Genomic DNA, 12286 nt, shown 5'->3' on the forward strand with positions numbered 1-12286 from the left:
TTTCTCTGAAATAATTAGCATTCCATTAATACATGCCAGAGTAAACAGGACCAATGAATCCCCCCTAAATCCGGCCTGAATTTGTACAGAGAGCACAAACAAAATACATGAAAATTCCCTGGAAGGCTTTTCCCCCAAACTTCATCATCTACAAACAACACGGAGGACAGAATCACATTCATTATACTAATGACACTGAAAGTAAATGTGAAAATAAGTATTCAAAATGTGTAGTTGCTTTGGTTAATTTCCCTGCTGAAAGCTGAAATGGTCGTACACTCCTGCTCATGCTCTTTGATTGCCACTGTGATGAAAGGATGCTTTCCGACAACCAACCAAGTTTGTTTTCTTTTCTTTTTTTTTTACATGAGGAATCAAGGGATGTTCCAGACTATGTTCTGTTACCACCGGAAAGCAGGCTTTTCCCCTGTCTGATCCATGTAGTCAAGCCTTTGTGTAGCAGCCTGTAGGACAGTCAGGAGGCAGCACAGCTGTAGCTGTATAGTGGCTGTAGAGTACCCGTGTCTGTATAGTGGCTGTATAGTACCCGTGTCTGTGTAGTGGCTGTATAGTGTACTTGCACTTGTAAGTCGCTTTGGATTAAAAGCGTCTGCCAAATGACAAAAATGTAAAAAATATATATATATAGTACCCGTGTTTTGTAATGAGCCTGGTGGTGGCAGGTGGCAGTGGAGGGAGCGTCTGCTGGCCTTTCAGCTCGGGTGCTTTTGATCAGACAGATGAGTGGCAGATCACCGTGCCCCGGTGAAGCTCAACACCAGCAGATAGAGAGGCCGTGAACACAGCCCCCATCATGCTCCGCTCTGTCACTTCTGTGGAACAAAGGCAGAGGAAAAGGAACCTTGTCTGCATGTTGCCTCCGCCAAGACTTGTGGGGTAGAACGTATCGGAACTTCAAAGGCCATTTAAAATGGCACCGTGCTAATTGGGTATTTTCATATTCCTCTTGCGATGACTCACCCGTTTGCGCAGGACATAAACCACAGGAACACGCCGTCTGTTTTTCTACCCAAGTTAAAACGAAGGGACATATGACTAAGTAAGGCCCTCTTCTGTTTACATTTTGGCGATTGCCATCACAGCTAGTGCTGTGCTCTTTAGACCATCTCCGCAAACATGCCCCCGTTATCTAATTTGTAGATGTCTCTGGTGCTTTGATGTACAACGATGGAGGATATCAGTCTTGGCGTTGGTATAATTCTCCAATTTCTCTCTGTTGTGTAATTGGGACACGTAGCATAATTCACCGTGTACTGACTAAGCTAAAAGGAAGAGTGGAGACAAAGACAGGAGCAGTCTTTTTCCCCGTCTCCCTCAATGGTAGGGCCCTGTGGAATACCTACAGCGCTGTGTGTAGACGGTACAGAAAGGTCCATTACCGGTATTTATTTAAATGTAATGTTCTTCATGAATTATTTACTCCGTTCATTAAATATTTAGCATGGAAGGGCTTAGTGGAAGGAGCAGCACATTAGCAAGGTAATGAGACATGAAGGCCCCGGGTTGCATACATACTAACTCACAAGTGTCAGTTACACATGGCGGTACAGAGCAGACGTCTCTCTCCCTGCGCACACAAATTCAGGCTGACGCCACTTGGAGCAGAGCTCACTATGATGTCAAACGTCAGTTTATTTAGACATAATTTGTATGCGCGATACGTCTTGTTTATGTTGCATGTTCCAACCGCCCTGTAAACGTTTGATCAGAAAATCACCCCTCAGGAAAAAAACGCTGGTTTGATCCAGGAGTGGACCCGCTTGGTGATTAATATCCACTTGATCTTCCTCCTGTCTGTGTTCTTGATACAGGTTGCTATAGTGCTCTATTCCGGGTCCTCACGTCGATGAGAAAGGAAAGGCCTACCTCACCTTCATCCCGCTGCCCTGTAGCGGCTGTTTTATGTTTGTTTTTCGTGTTTTGAAACCCGGCGTTTGACCCGGCGGCCACGGCCTTTCCTGGCAGTCCAATCAGCCGCAGCGCAGTTTGTCATGATTAGGAGCTTCTCCTTCTGCCAAGCTGTGCGGTTGGTTTGGGTTGCCGTGGGGAAAGTGCTGTCTTTGTGGATATGAGGCCTCTCTCTCACTGTGGTCATGAGCAGAAGCAGCTGGGTTGTGTGGGAGCAGAAACGGCTCGTCTTCATCTGCACAGTACAGTCCTGAACCCATCAATCCTGCTGCGTGCAAAAATTAAGATTACACATACAGTGCAAATAAGGTTATAATACCCTCATATTAAAGCTGGCGGTCTGAACCTCATATTCAGTTTCATTTCAAATCCAAATGTGCTGGAGCACGGAGCCAAAACAACAAAAATTGTGTCGCTGTCAAAAGACTGCGCTGTATGTATTAAAGACACAGGCTGAATTCCACTCAACATTCTGTCGATGTCGGCGATGCAAACCGTCGACTCTAGAGAGACTCATGCTTGACAGGGACGGGCTTTTGTTGCTGAGCTGAAACAGCTGTTTTGAGTTTGGATTGGGTGTGACAGGTCAGGGAGCTTCCTTCAGGATCCACAGAGCCCCTCCATCACACCGTGACTTCGTGCTCCGGAGTCATCCTGAGACGCAGAACGCAGCACGTCTCCACTTCCTGTTTCCACCGCTCTGAGCGGAGCAGGGACGCGGCGGAACTCTTAACGGCGTGTCATAGTTTTCATTCCTCAATCAGTCAGCTAATAGAAATAACCAGAACATCTGGAGCGCTGATTATGGAACGCACGTCGCTTATGGTTTCCGTCGTTTGAGTTGATCTTCCGCCAAAATTCCCTCCGGAAAATATTGCCTTTGTCAGCTGAGCAATAATATTTGCCCCATATTTGTAGTTGCCACTGACGCAATTTAGAGGAATTATTTTCCACGCTTTACTGTCTGGTCATTTTTGTTAGCTCACTTGCACCAGGCAAGATCAATCAAGCACAAAAGAGTATTGAACAGAAAACAGTTGCTTATTTTACCCAGGTCTGGTGCAGACCCTGATGGGCTCTGTTGGACAGTGTTGGGGTTTGCAGACTGACGGGGCTCTGTCCATACTTTCTGCCCTCTGGCACCATCTCTTGGTTCCTAAAATATGCCTTGTGGAGTAGGCCCAGCTACAGTTTGTGTAGGCTGTTGTTTATGTGAATACTGTGGACTTTTTCTGGCTGGGTATAACATTTAAGAAGACTGCTGGATGTCTATAACTGTACCCAAGTAGGGTCAATATTATTACCAGCCATGTGCTTTTATAAACCACAATTGTGTTGGGAACGAGCAAAAAACTGTGGGAATTTATGTAATATCTGGACCCATATTTTGCTCATAAATTTATTCCAGAGTGGTCTCCCAGGCGAGACTCCATATCGGAACAGGAAATGTTCTCACCCGCATCGTTAATCCCTGACCAAACTTGAATTCTTGAATTCTCCAGTTCCTCCGAGGCTTGTTCCATTCCAAAACCTTCCTTAGAAGGCAAAACTACTCCCGGACAAACCTTATAGTACCACCTGTGTCATGTTACTGAGATATGAATGCTCGGTCAGAAATAAAAGATATGTCAAAGGCACAGAACACACTTGGCAGCCATGTAGATCAGGCATTGAGAAATAGACCAAATCTCAGTTGGGATCTTCAGGTTCCCTTTTAGGTACCTAACCCAAATTGTTTCACTGCTGAACGGTATATGTCCAGATGATGCATGCACTATAAATGGGTCACGTTAACAATGAGTTGAGTTAAATGTAAGTTGCCCTGGAAAAGGATCCCCACCAAACAAAACATATCCTATGACGTAGAAGGAAACCCCACAGGACCCTGCGTGATGGATGATGTGAGCTCTGCTCTTATTCGGGAGGTTTTTCAGTTGTCTTCTCCTCTGTTGCTCTTCGCAGGACCCCAGAAGCAAACACAAGTTCAAGATCCACACCTACGGGAGCCCTACCTTCTGTGACCACTGCGGCTCTCTCCTCTATGGGCTCATCCACCAGGGGATGAAATGTGACAGTAAGATGAGATTCAGCTTCATGTTTTTACCAGTGCTTATTTATGTGTATTTATGTGCACACACCGAATGGAATTAAAACACAACACATGCTTTCGACTCCCAATTTATTCATGACGAAATTAATGAACGGTTTTCCTACGTAGCGAAAATCGACGGAGAACAAACAGCAAGATTATTTCAGTGGGTGAATTCTGCATAGTGAATTCTTAGGTTTTTTCATCACGTGGCATTGAAATCATATCAGTCCACCCATTGAGAAGTGCTGCACAAATCCCTGCAAGCACGCTGAGTCAGGGATCCTGATGACATGTATATAAATGTAAGGACTGTAGGATTAATTTCAGCTGAATACGGTAAATTAGTCCAGCATATGTACCGTGCCTTGATCCCTGCCAGCGGGGAACGTCTGACAGATGTTTTAGACATGGGCACGCACGGCTGTGTGGAATGTGCAGAGTCATTTTTAGCCCGAGTTAAATGCAATGTGTTGACATTATCGCTACAGTATTCCACAGTTCAGACGTTTCACTTGGCATTGAAGTACAGTTGGTTAATGTATGTTTATCTGTACATGTCACCACTGCCTCCAGTGCCCTTATCCTGGGAGTTCTGACTCACTGTATAAAGCAGGAGCTAATTTCACCAGAGAGCATTGTGGGATACCGGATGATGTCAATCACACAGATGATTTAGCTGGAAACTGTGATTACACTTGGCTGCTCTGTACTGTGTATTGTATCAGTTATAATAACTTGCATCTGTCTGAATGTGCTGTGGCTTCAGATATACTAGCATTGTTATTCTGCACACTCCAAAATGTCTGCCAACCCCGGGCACTGGCATCCCTGCCCACAGCATCCCAGTGGCCTCTTTCCGTCAACCTGGCGGCATTTTTAGCAGCCTTAATTAGTGAACCTCTCCTCTGCTCACACCACACAGTCACAGGAGGGGTGCAGAAAGGTTTAAAAAAGGGCCACTGCACACTCTCCTGTCGGCAGACAGCCTGGGCGTAAGTGGATGATGTCTTGGGAATACATTTGCTATTAACTCAGATGAGATGCTTGTTAACTGATTGGATTGTCATGATAATTTTTAAGTACAACATTCATTAGAAATATTCGAGGCAAAACCATATGCTTCACTTTTAGCATCTCACACTGTAATTATTTATGTTGGTCAGGCATGCAGCAAACTACAGTGTGAAGCAAATTAAATATGCACACTTCTTGGGGAAATCATTTTCATTTTGAATCCATTCATCCGTGGATGTGATAGTGCTTCTAATCCAAAATTTTCAGTCTAAATTGGCGTTTTTCCAGTCAGACAGAACCGTTCTCTAGTCTCTCAGCCCAGAGGCTCCTGCTACACGTTTGCACGCACTTGATTCTCTGTCATGGTTGTATATCCCCTATGGTCAACATTGTTAAACAGGAATTATATTGTCTGACGTTTCCCTTTGTAAACTGGGAAAACCGTAATTACACCTTGCGTATGTCTCTTCCCTCCTTGCCCTTGCCAATTTCAAGCGCACTTTTGTCTTGCTGTAATATTGCATTCAGTTGGCAGTTCAGTTTAGTCTCTGAATAGCACTCATGGTGGTATTCACTCTGCATCTCGGCAATCCTTCGTAATGAGATCCAGGGGGAGTGGGAATTAGATAGATGGATATATTTATTATTATATTTTAATCATGTGGTTAGAGCACGTACACATTTGTGACTTAAGAGCAGACGCATAGGCGCTGTTAGTGTTCATCATAAGCTCAGAGCTCAGTGCCTGTACATTACACCAGAGCAGCCAATGAGAAGCTTTCCTAAAAATGAGCTGGAGGAGTGATGTGTGTGCGTGTGTGGGTGTGTGCCTGTGTGTGGGTGTGTGTCTGTGTGATCGTGTGGGTGTGTGTCTGTGTCTGTGTGATCATGTGGGTGTGTGTCTGTGTGCCTGTGTATGGGTGTATGTCTGTGTGATCATGTGGGTGTGTGTCTATGTGATTGTGTAGGTTTGTGTCCGTGTGCCTGTGTGTGGGTGGGTGTCTGTATCAATGTGTGTGGGTGTGTGTCTGTGTGCCTTTGTGCCTTTGTGTGGGTGAGTGTCTGTGTGCGTGTGTGTGTCTGTGTGCGTGTGTGTGTCTGTGTGCCTGTGTGTGGGTGTGTGCCTGTGTGTGGGTGTGTATCTGTGTGTGGGTGTGGGTCTGTGTGTGTCTGTGTGGGTCTGTGTGTCTGTGTGTCTGTGTGCCTGTGTGTGGGTGTGTATCTGTGTGTGGGTCTGTGTGTGGGTCTGTGTGGGTCTGTGTGTGTCTGTGTGTGTCTGTGTGTGGTTGTGTGTGTCCGTGTGCCTATGGTTGATAGGCGGAAATTAGGCTTGTCGGTGCCTTTGGAGGTGCATCATAGGAGAAGGGAGCTCAGGGTGTGGTCCCAGGGGAGCAGAGGTGTTCCATCCCCATTCTCCCTCTGTCACTCTTCATGTCCTCCGTCTTCCCCTCCTCTCTGCTGTGCTGTAAATGTCATGCAGCTTGTTACAGTAAAGCACCGCTTTTTTGACTAATTGGCTGTCCTGTCTGGGGCAGGCAGCACACACCAGCAACACAGCTCTTAACTGAATGAAGGAGTGTAATGCACATTCCTCCACTCCCCAGTTCAGGTATTACAGAGAAGAAAGAACAGAGATTAACAGAGAAAATGGAGGAACAACTCCAACATAACCTGCTCTTCTTTTATTAATCTGTTAGGGCCAGTTTCACGGACGCAGACTAAGCTTAGTCCCAGACTAAACTGAGCTTTGCATGGAGAATCTTCAGGCAAAGTGAATTTAGTCTAATGACTTGGCTTAATCTCTGTTTGCGAAACTGGCCCTTGATGTGTTCAGCAGAGTATCATATATCTATTTGTCTGTCTGTGTCCGTGTCCGTCTGTCTCCCGCAGCGTGTGACATGAACGTGCACAAGCAGTGTGTGATGAACGTGCCCAGCCTGTGTGGGACGGACCACACCGAACGGCGGGGCCGCCTCTTCCTCAAGATCGATGTCACCGGAGAGTCCATGCATGTGACCGGTGGGTGGAGTCCGCCGTGCATACACACACACACAGACACACTCACACACACACACTCACACACACACAGAGCACACACACACAGTGCCCACACACACAGTACACACACACACATACACAGTACACACTCACTCACGCACACATAAACACGCAGTGCACACACACACACTCACACACACACAGTGCACGTAGACACAGACACATACACACACAGACAGTGCACACACACACACACACTCACACACACACAGTGCACACACACACACAGTGCTCACACACACAAACTCACAGTACACACACATACACACACACACACACACACACACAGTACACTCACCCACACACACACACACACACACACACACACACACACACACACAGTACACACACATACACACAGTACACACACACACAGTACACACAGTACACACTCACGCACACACACACACACACACACACACACTCACAGTACACACATATACACACAGTACACACACACACACACATACACATACATACATACATACATACATTCGCACACACGCATTTCATACTTTTATTCATGTCCACATACCAAAGTGACAATAAAGGACATAAACAATATAGACACACAGTACAGAATAATGACATGGACACTTTTGACACACAGTACAGAATAATGACATGGACACTATTGACACACAGTACAGAATAATGACATGGACACTATTGACACTCAGTACAGAATAATGGCATGGACACTATAGACACACAGACACACAGTACAGAATAATGACATGGACACTAGACACAGTACAGAATAATGACATGGACAAAATATGGTGGCTACCTATTATTGCTGACTTGGAACAATATCTTGCAAGCTGCTTTGCCCGCAATTTTGGCATTCCTGCCAAAGCTGCCAAATATAAAAACTGTTTACACTTGTAGCCAAGTTCTTCTATGGCTGATACCAGGGGCTGATACTTGACGAACAACATACCAGGGGTTGATGTTGTTCATCAACAACAACAATGTCTGAAGTATTAGCAGACTCATTGTAAAGAAAATTATTACTATTGCAAAGGTTGAACATGGTTGAACTGACACGGGAATGCTTGTACATTCTCACTGTAGATGGGTATGATGATAAGAGATCCTTTGCTAACAGTTTTACAATTCTATCGTGCCTTGCTATGTACATTCCCTTGTATGCGTGACAGCTATTTATAATGTGAGATAGAGAGTGCACACACACAGTGCACACACACACACAGTACACACACACACACACACACAGTACACATGCACAAACACGCACACAGTACACACACACACACACACACACACACACACACACAGTACACACACACACACACACACACACACACGCACACAGTACACACGGACAAACACACACACAGTACACATGCACAAACACACACGCACACAGTGCACACATGCAGGGCATACACACACACACACAGTGCAAACACATACACATTCAGTATACACGTAGTACACGCACACACCCTATGTGCTCATCTGGACCAATTAAAGTAATCATACAAGAGCAAAAAGCAAACAAGGCATGGATAGATGTGTAATTACTGTACGCCTGTGCTGCAACATGTGGCTGGAGCAGGTTGAACAGGACAGTGGAGTCCTCCACATCACACAGTGCACAGTAGAGCTATAGTATAGCAGACGTTCATACGTAGTATGGTACAGTGGACTCCAGAATAATTGGCACCCCTGACTGGCAATGCACAAAAACATTACATTACATTATTGGCATTTGGCAGACGCTCTTATCCAGAGCGACGTGCAGTTGATTAGACTAAGCAGGAGACAATCCTCCCCTGGAGCAATGCAGGGTTAAGGGGCCCAACGGCTGTGCGGATCTTATTGTGGCTACACTGGGGATCGAACCACCAACCTTGCATGTCCCAGTCATGTACCTTAACCACTACACTACAGGCCGCTCTACAAATGAATATGATTAATGAGATTGCTGAACATGTGAAAAATACTGTACTTTATTTATTGTTTCCATGGAACCAACCAAGACCAATGTATTTTGTTTGTGTGTGCATTGCCAGTCAGGGGTGCCAATAATTCTGGAGCCCACTGTATGTCTTTAAATCTGTCAAATCACAATCATGTACAGGGATGTTGCGGTTGACTTTTTTGTTTTATACCATGATTCCATTTTACCATTTTACCGGCTGAATGCTGTTAAACGAGTTTTCTGAAGATACACTGTGGAAATGGATTTTACCTATAATTACATGACAAGCTTGCACTCAAGACTTTATTGGTATATTTTTTTTCAGCACGCAGCATTAGCAACTGTTGCTGTTGAGTTCATACATTTTCTATGCTGCCCTAATTTGGCCCAGCCTGTCTGACTGTGAGGAGTGTTTATTTCTGGTCTGAGGACCTCTCGGTAAGACAGACTTCAGAAGGTGAAGCTGCTTTCACGGGAGGTCGAGAGGCTTCGAGGAGCCGGATTAACGAACGCCGCGCTCGGACAGAGACAGGACAAGCCTCAGCACCGAGCTAGGGCGCATCGCGAAATGAGCAGCCCCAATTCTCGCAGAGAGCGCCAGAAAGAGCTGCTTACAGGTCACCCCGTGACCTTCCAGCTCCCACTCATGATTTTGCCTTTTCGGTATTAAAACAAGGCTACCACACCGCAGAATACATGAGTCTGGGATTCCTGGATGTGTAAGTACACATTTTACCAAATCCCATTGGCCGTGTTCAGCTAAAGCGCCCCAACACCACCACCCCAGAATGTTCTCTTTATGCAGTGCAACAGGACCGTTAATGTGACTAGCATGCAGGCAATCTCCTCAGCAGCAGGACTCCAAGGCACGGCTGGTTAATTTCTGCCTCTCCCTCCGCTGGCTCTTCAGCGGGCCTGGCCATTACAAATAAGGGCTGCTGGGTGCAAATAGGCTTTGGCAGAACTAACTAACCGCCCAATTTCAGTAGCACTGCTCATTTTATTTATTTTAATTAGTTTTTATGTTATACATTTGCACACAATGGAGGGGAAGCTGTACATCTGAATTTCCTCATAATGTAATGGTGTATGAGAAACTATGAGTTTTAATTATGCAGTGACCAGAGGTGTTGAATATTGTGCCCGTGCATGAATTCTGTGGGTATTTCATCAGGCATGTCCCTTCTCTGCTTGGGGGCAGGCATTAGTCTCGTCTGTTTCACCAGTCAAACACTGTCGGGAAAAATCTCTCCTTACTTCCACACCATAGAAGAAGGAGTATTGAACTTTTACTGAACATGTTGTTTCTGTGTGTCACACACGGGTAAATTCTCATTCCTGGCCCTCACTGATACAGTGTGATACAGTGGAATGAATGCCTTTGTAGTTCATCGCATGTATTCAGTCAATATGTCATCCTTAACTTTGACTGTATGAGCAAATTAGTTATTTCTGCATGTACTGTACAGCAGCATATTACAGTGATTGGAGATTTGTGCTGTACTTTTCACTGAAACTGAAACTTCTGCAACTGAGACCCTGTAAGGCCATTTCCCTGAAGACCAGGCAGCAAAACCTTCACTCAGTCTTAATCCACACTTTAATAATAATACAATAATAATACTCATTTTTAATTGTTAATCAAAGTTACTCATAGACTATTTTTCCTCTGCATTTGCTACAATCCACAGATGCCGAGCGTCAGTAAAATAGATAATTTAAAATCTGATGTCCCATGTTGCACAGCATGAAAGTAAAAAGCATTTTAAATTTTAATGCATGGATTAGGACCAGAATTCTCTCTTCTTGTCCAAGAACTAGAGTTTCTTCCCACTGGGTCTTCAGAGAAATAGTTGTACAGGGTCTCATTCGCAGAAGTTTTTAGGAAGTTTGCTTATAAAGTGCACCATGAATCTCCATTTACTGCTTGATAAACTTTACTTATTCTAAGCAGAATACATTATTTATGCGTGAACAAATTAGTTTGGGGCGGGGGGGGGGGTTTAAAGATTTGAATCCCAGGAGTGCGTATTAGCATGCTGGACCATGGCTCTCACCAGTGGGGAGGGTTCAGCTGGAGCCCGGGGTGTAACGGTGATTGATTTTGGGACATTCTGAGAGCGGGGCACATACAAGGGTTTCCCTCTTACACCACCCCCCCACCCCCTTCCCCCCCAAATAAAGAATGGAGGACATCTTGAGAAGTTCTGCCAAAATCCTCCAAAGCACAGAGGACGTCTCCAGGATTGCCTTGGTTTTTAATTAGATTGAGCTCTGCAGCGTCCCTACTTGAGCTGTGATTCTCAGGTCGCTCTCACGCAGGGACACGCTGCAATCGCAGGCTCAGACTCAGCTCCTTAAGGGCCCTCGGAAAGCTGCTGTCTGCTGCCGGGCTCGCTGTCAGGCTGGCTGTTTGCGCTCACGGTTTGGGGCTTTATGGACTTTCGCGGTGGAGTGGACTCAAAAGCTCGGGGAAAGTAATTAGGCAAAAGTGCGTTATTCTGAACTGGTTGACTGGTTGAGAAATGGGGACAAACGCAGAGGGTTTTGCTGTCGAAGCCTGAATGCCAATGGGCCCTGTAAAACTGCACCCGAGGAAGGCGGAACGTATCAACCCAAAAAGGCGTTTATGAAATCTTTTCTCGTAAACATTCTAGTTCAAGCGGCCATTTTGGAGACGAACTGGCTCCAGCGCAAGAAGCTGTCTGACACTGTGCTCTGCTGTGAATCTCCCCATAAGCTGAACTGTCCGTTCTGCCCTGCTTAACCATCCTTGATTTAAACTCTGATTAGACTCCAGCTAAATAGCAGTGTAGTGAATATAAAATAACCTGGAAGGCAGAAAAAAGCATTGATGAGATTTTTTTTCCCGAATGAAGAGCTCAGAAGGTGGCCAGATAATTAACTCTGAGCAGGAGAAACCGGCGACGTCGTGCAAACCCACCGTGTTTTAAGGTGTGTGCTTGTGTGTGTGCAGCCCGTCAGTGACTCTGGCCCTGAATATGGTGCTGCAGGTTTGTTTTATCCACACTGGCCCCAGGGGCCCCGGGGCCGGTGAGAAATATGCGACGTGGCCGTTTGCTTCTTGCTCCATCACTGCTCCAAATGAGCCTGCCAGTCAGCCACCCTGCCCCGGGTAGCACACCCGTCATTGTAAATTGCACAGGGTCCCAAAATCGCTGCCGTTGCACTCCTTCTGCCCGTCATCCGGAGTGCAGACTGAGAAAATACTGCAATCAGGC

At 45.7% G+C, this 12286-nt stretch overlaps 1 protein-coding gene across 4 annotated transcripts in view; it reads left to right on the forward strand.

Annotated features, from left to right (window-relative positions):
* Window positions 1-12286, forward strand: part of LOC133122172 (protein kinase C alpha type) — a 193726-nt gene that overhangs the window by 102043 nt on the left and 79397 nt on the right. For all 4 annotated transcript variants that reach the window (XM_061231972.1, XM_061231969.1, XM_061231970.1 and 1 more), the window contains exons 4-5: window positions 3892-4003; window positions 6926-7054. In XM_061231972.1, coding sequence (XP_061087956.1) covers window positions 3892-4003; window positions 6926-7054 — 241 coding nt within the window. The remainder of the gene's footprint in view (window positions 1-3891; window positions 4004-6925; window positions 7055-12286) is intronic.

This window comes from Conger conger, chromosome 2 (assembly GCF_963514075.1).
Source record: "Conger conger chromosome 2, fConCon1.1, whole genome shotgun sequence".
Lineage (NCBI taxonomy): Eukaryota > Metazoa > Chordata > Actinopteri > Anguilliformes > Congridae > Conger > Conger conger.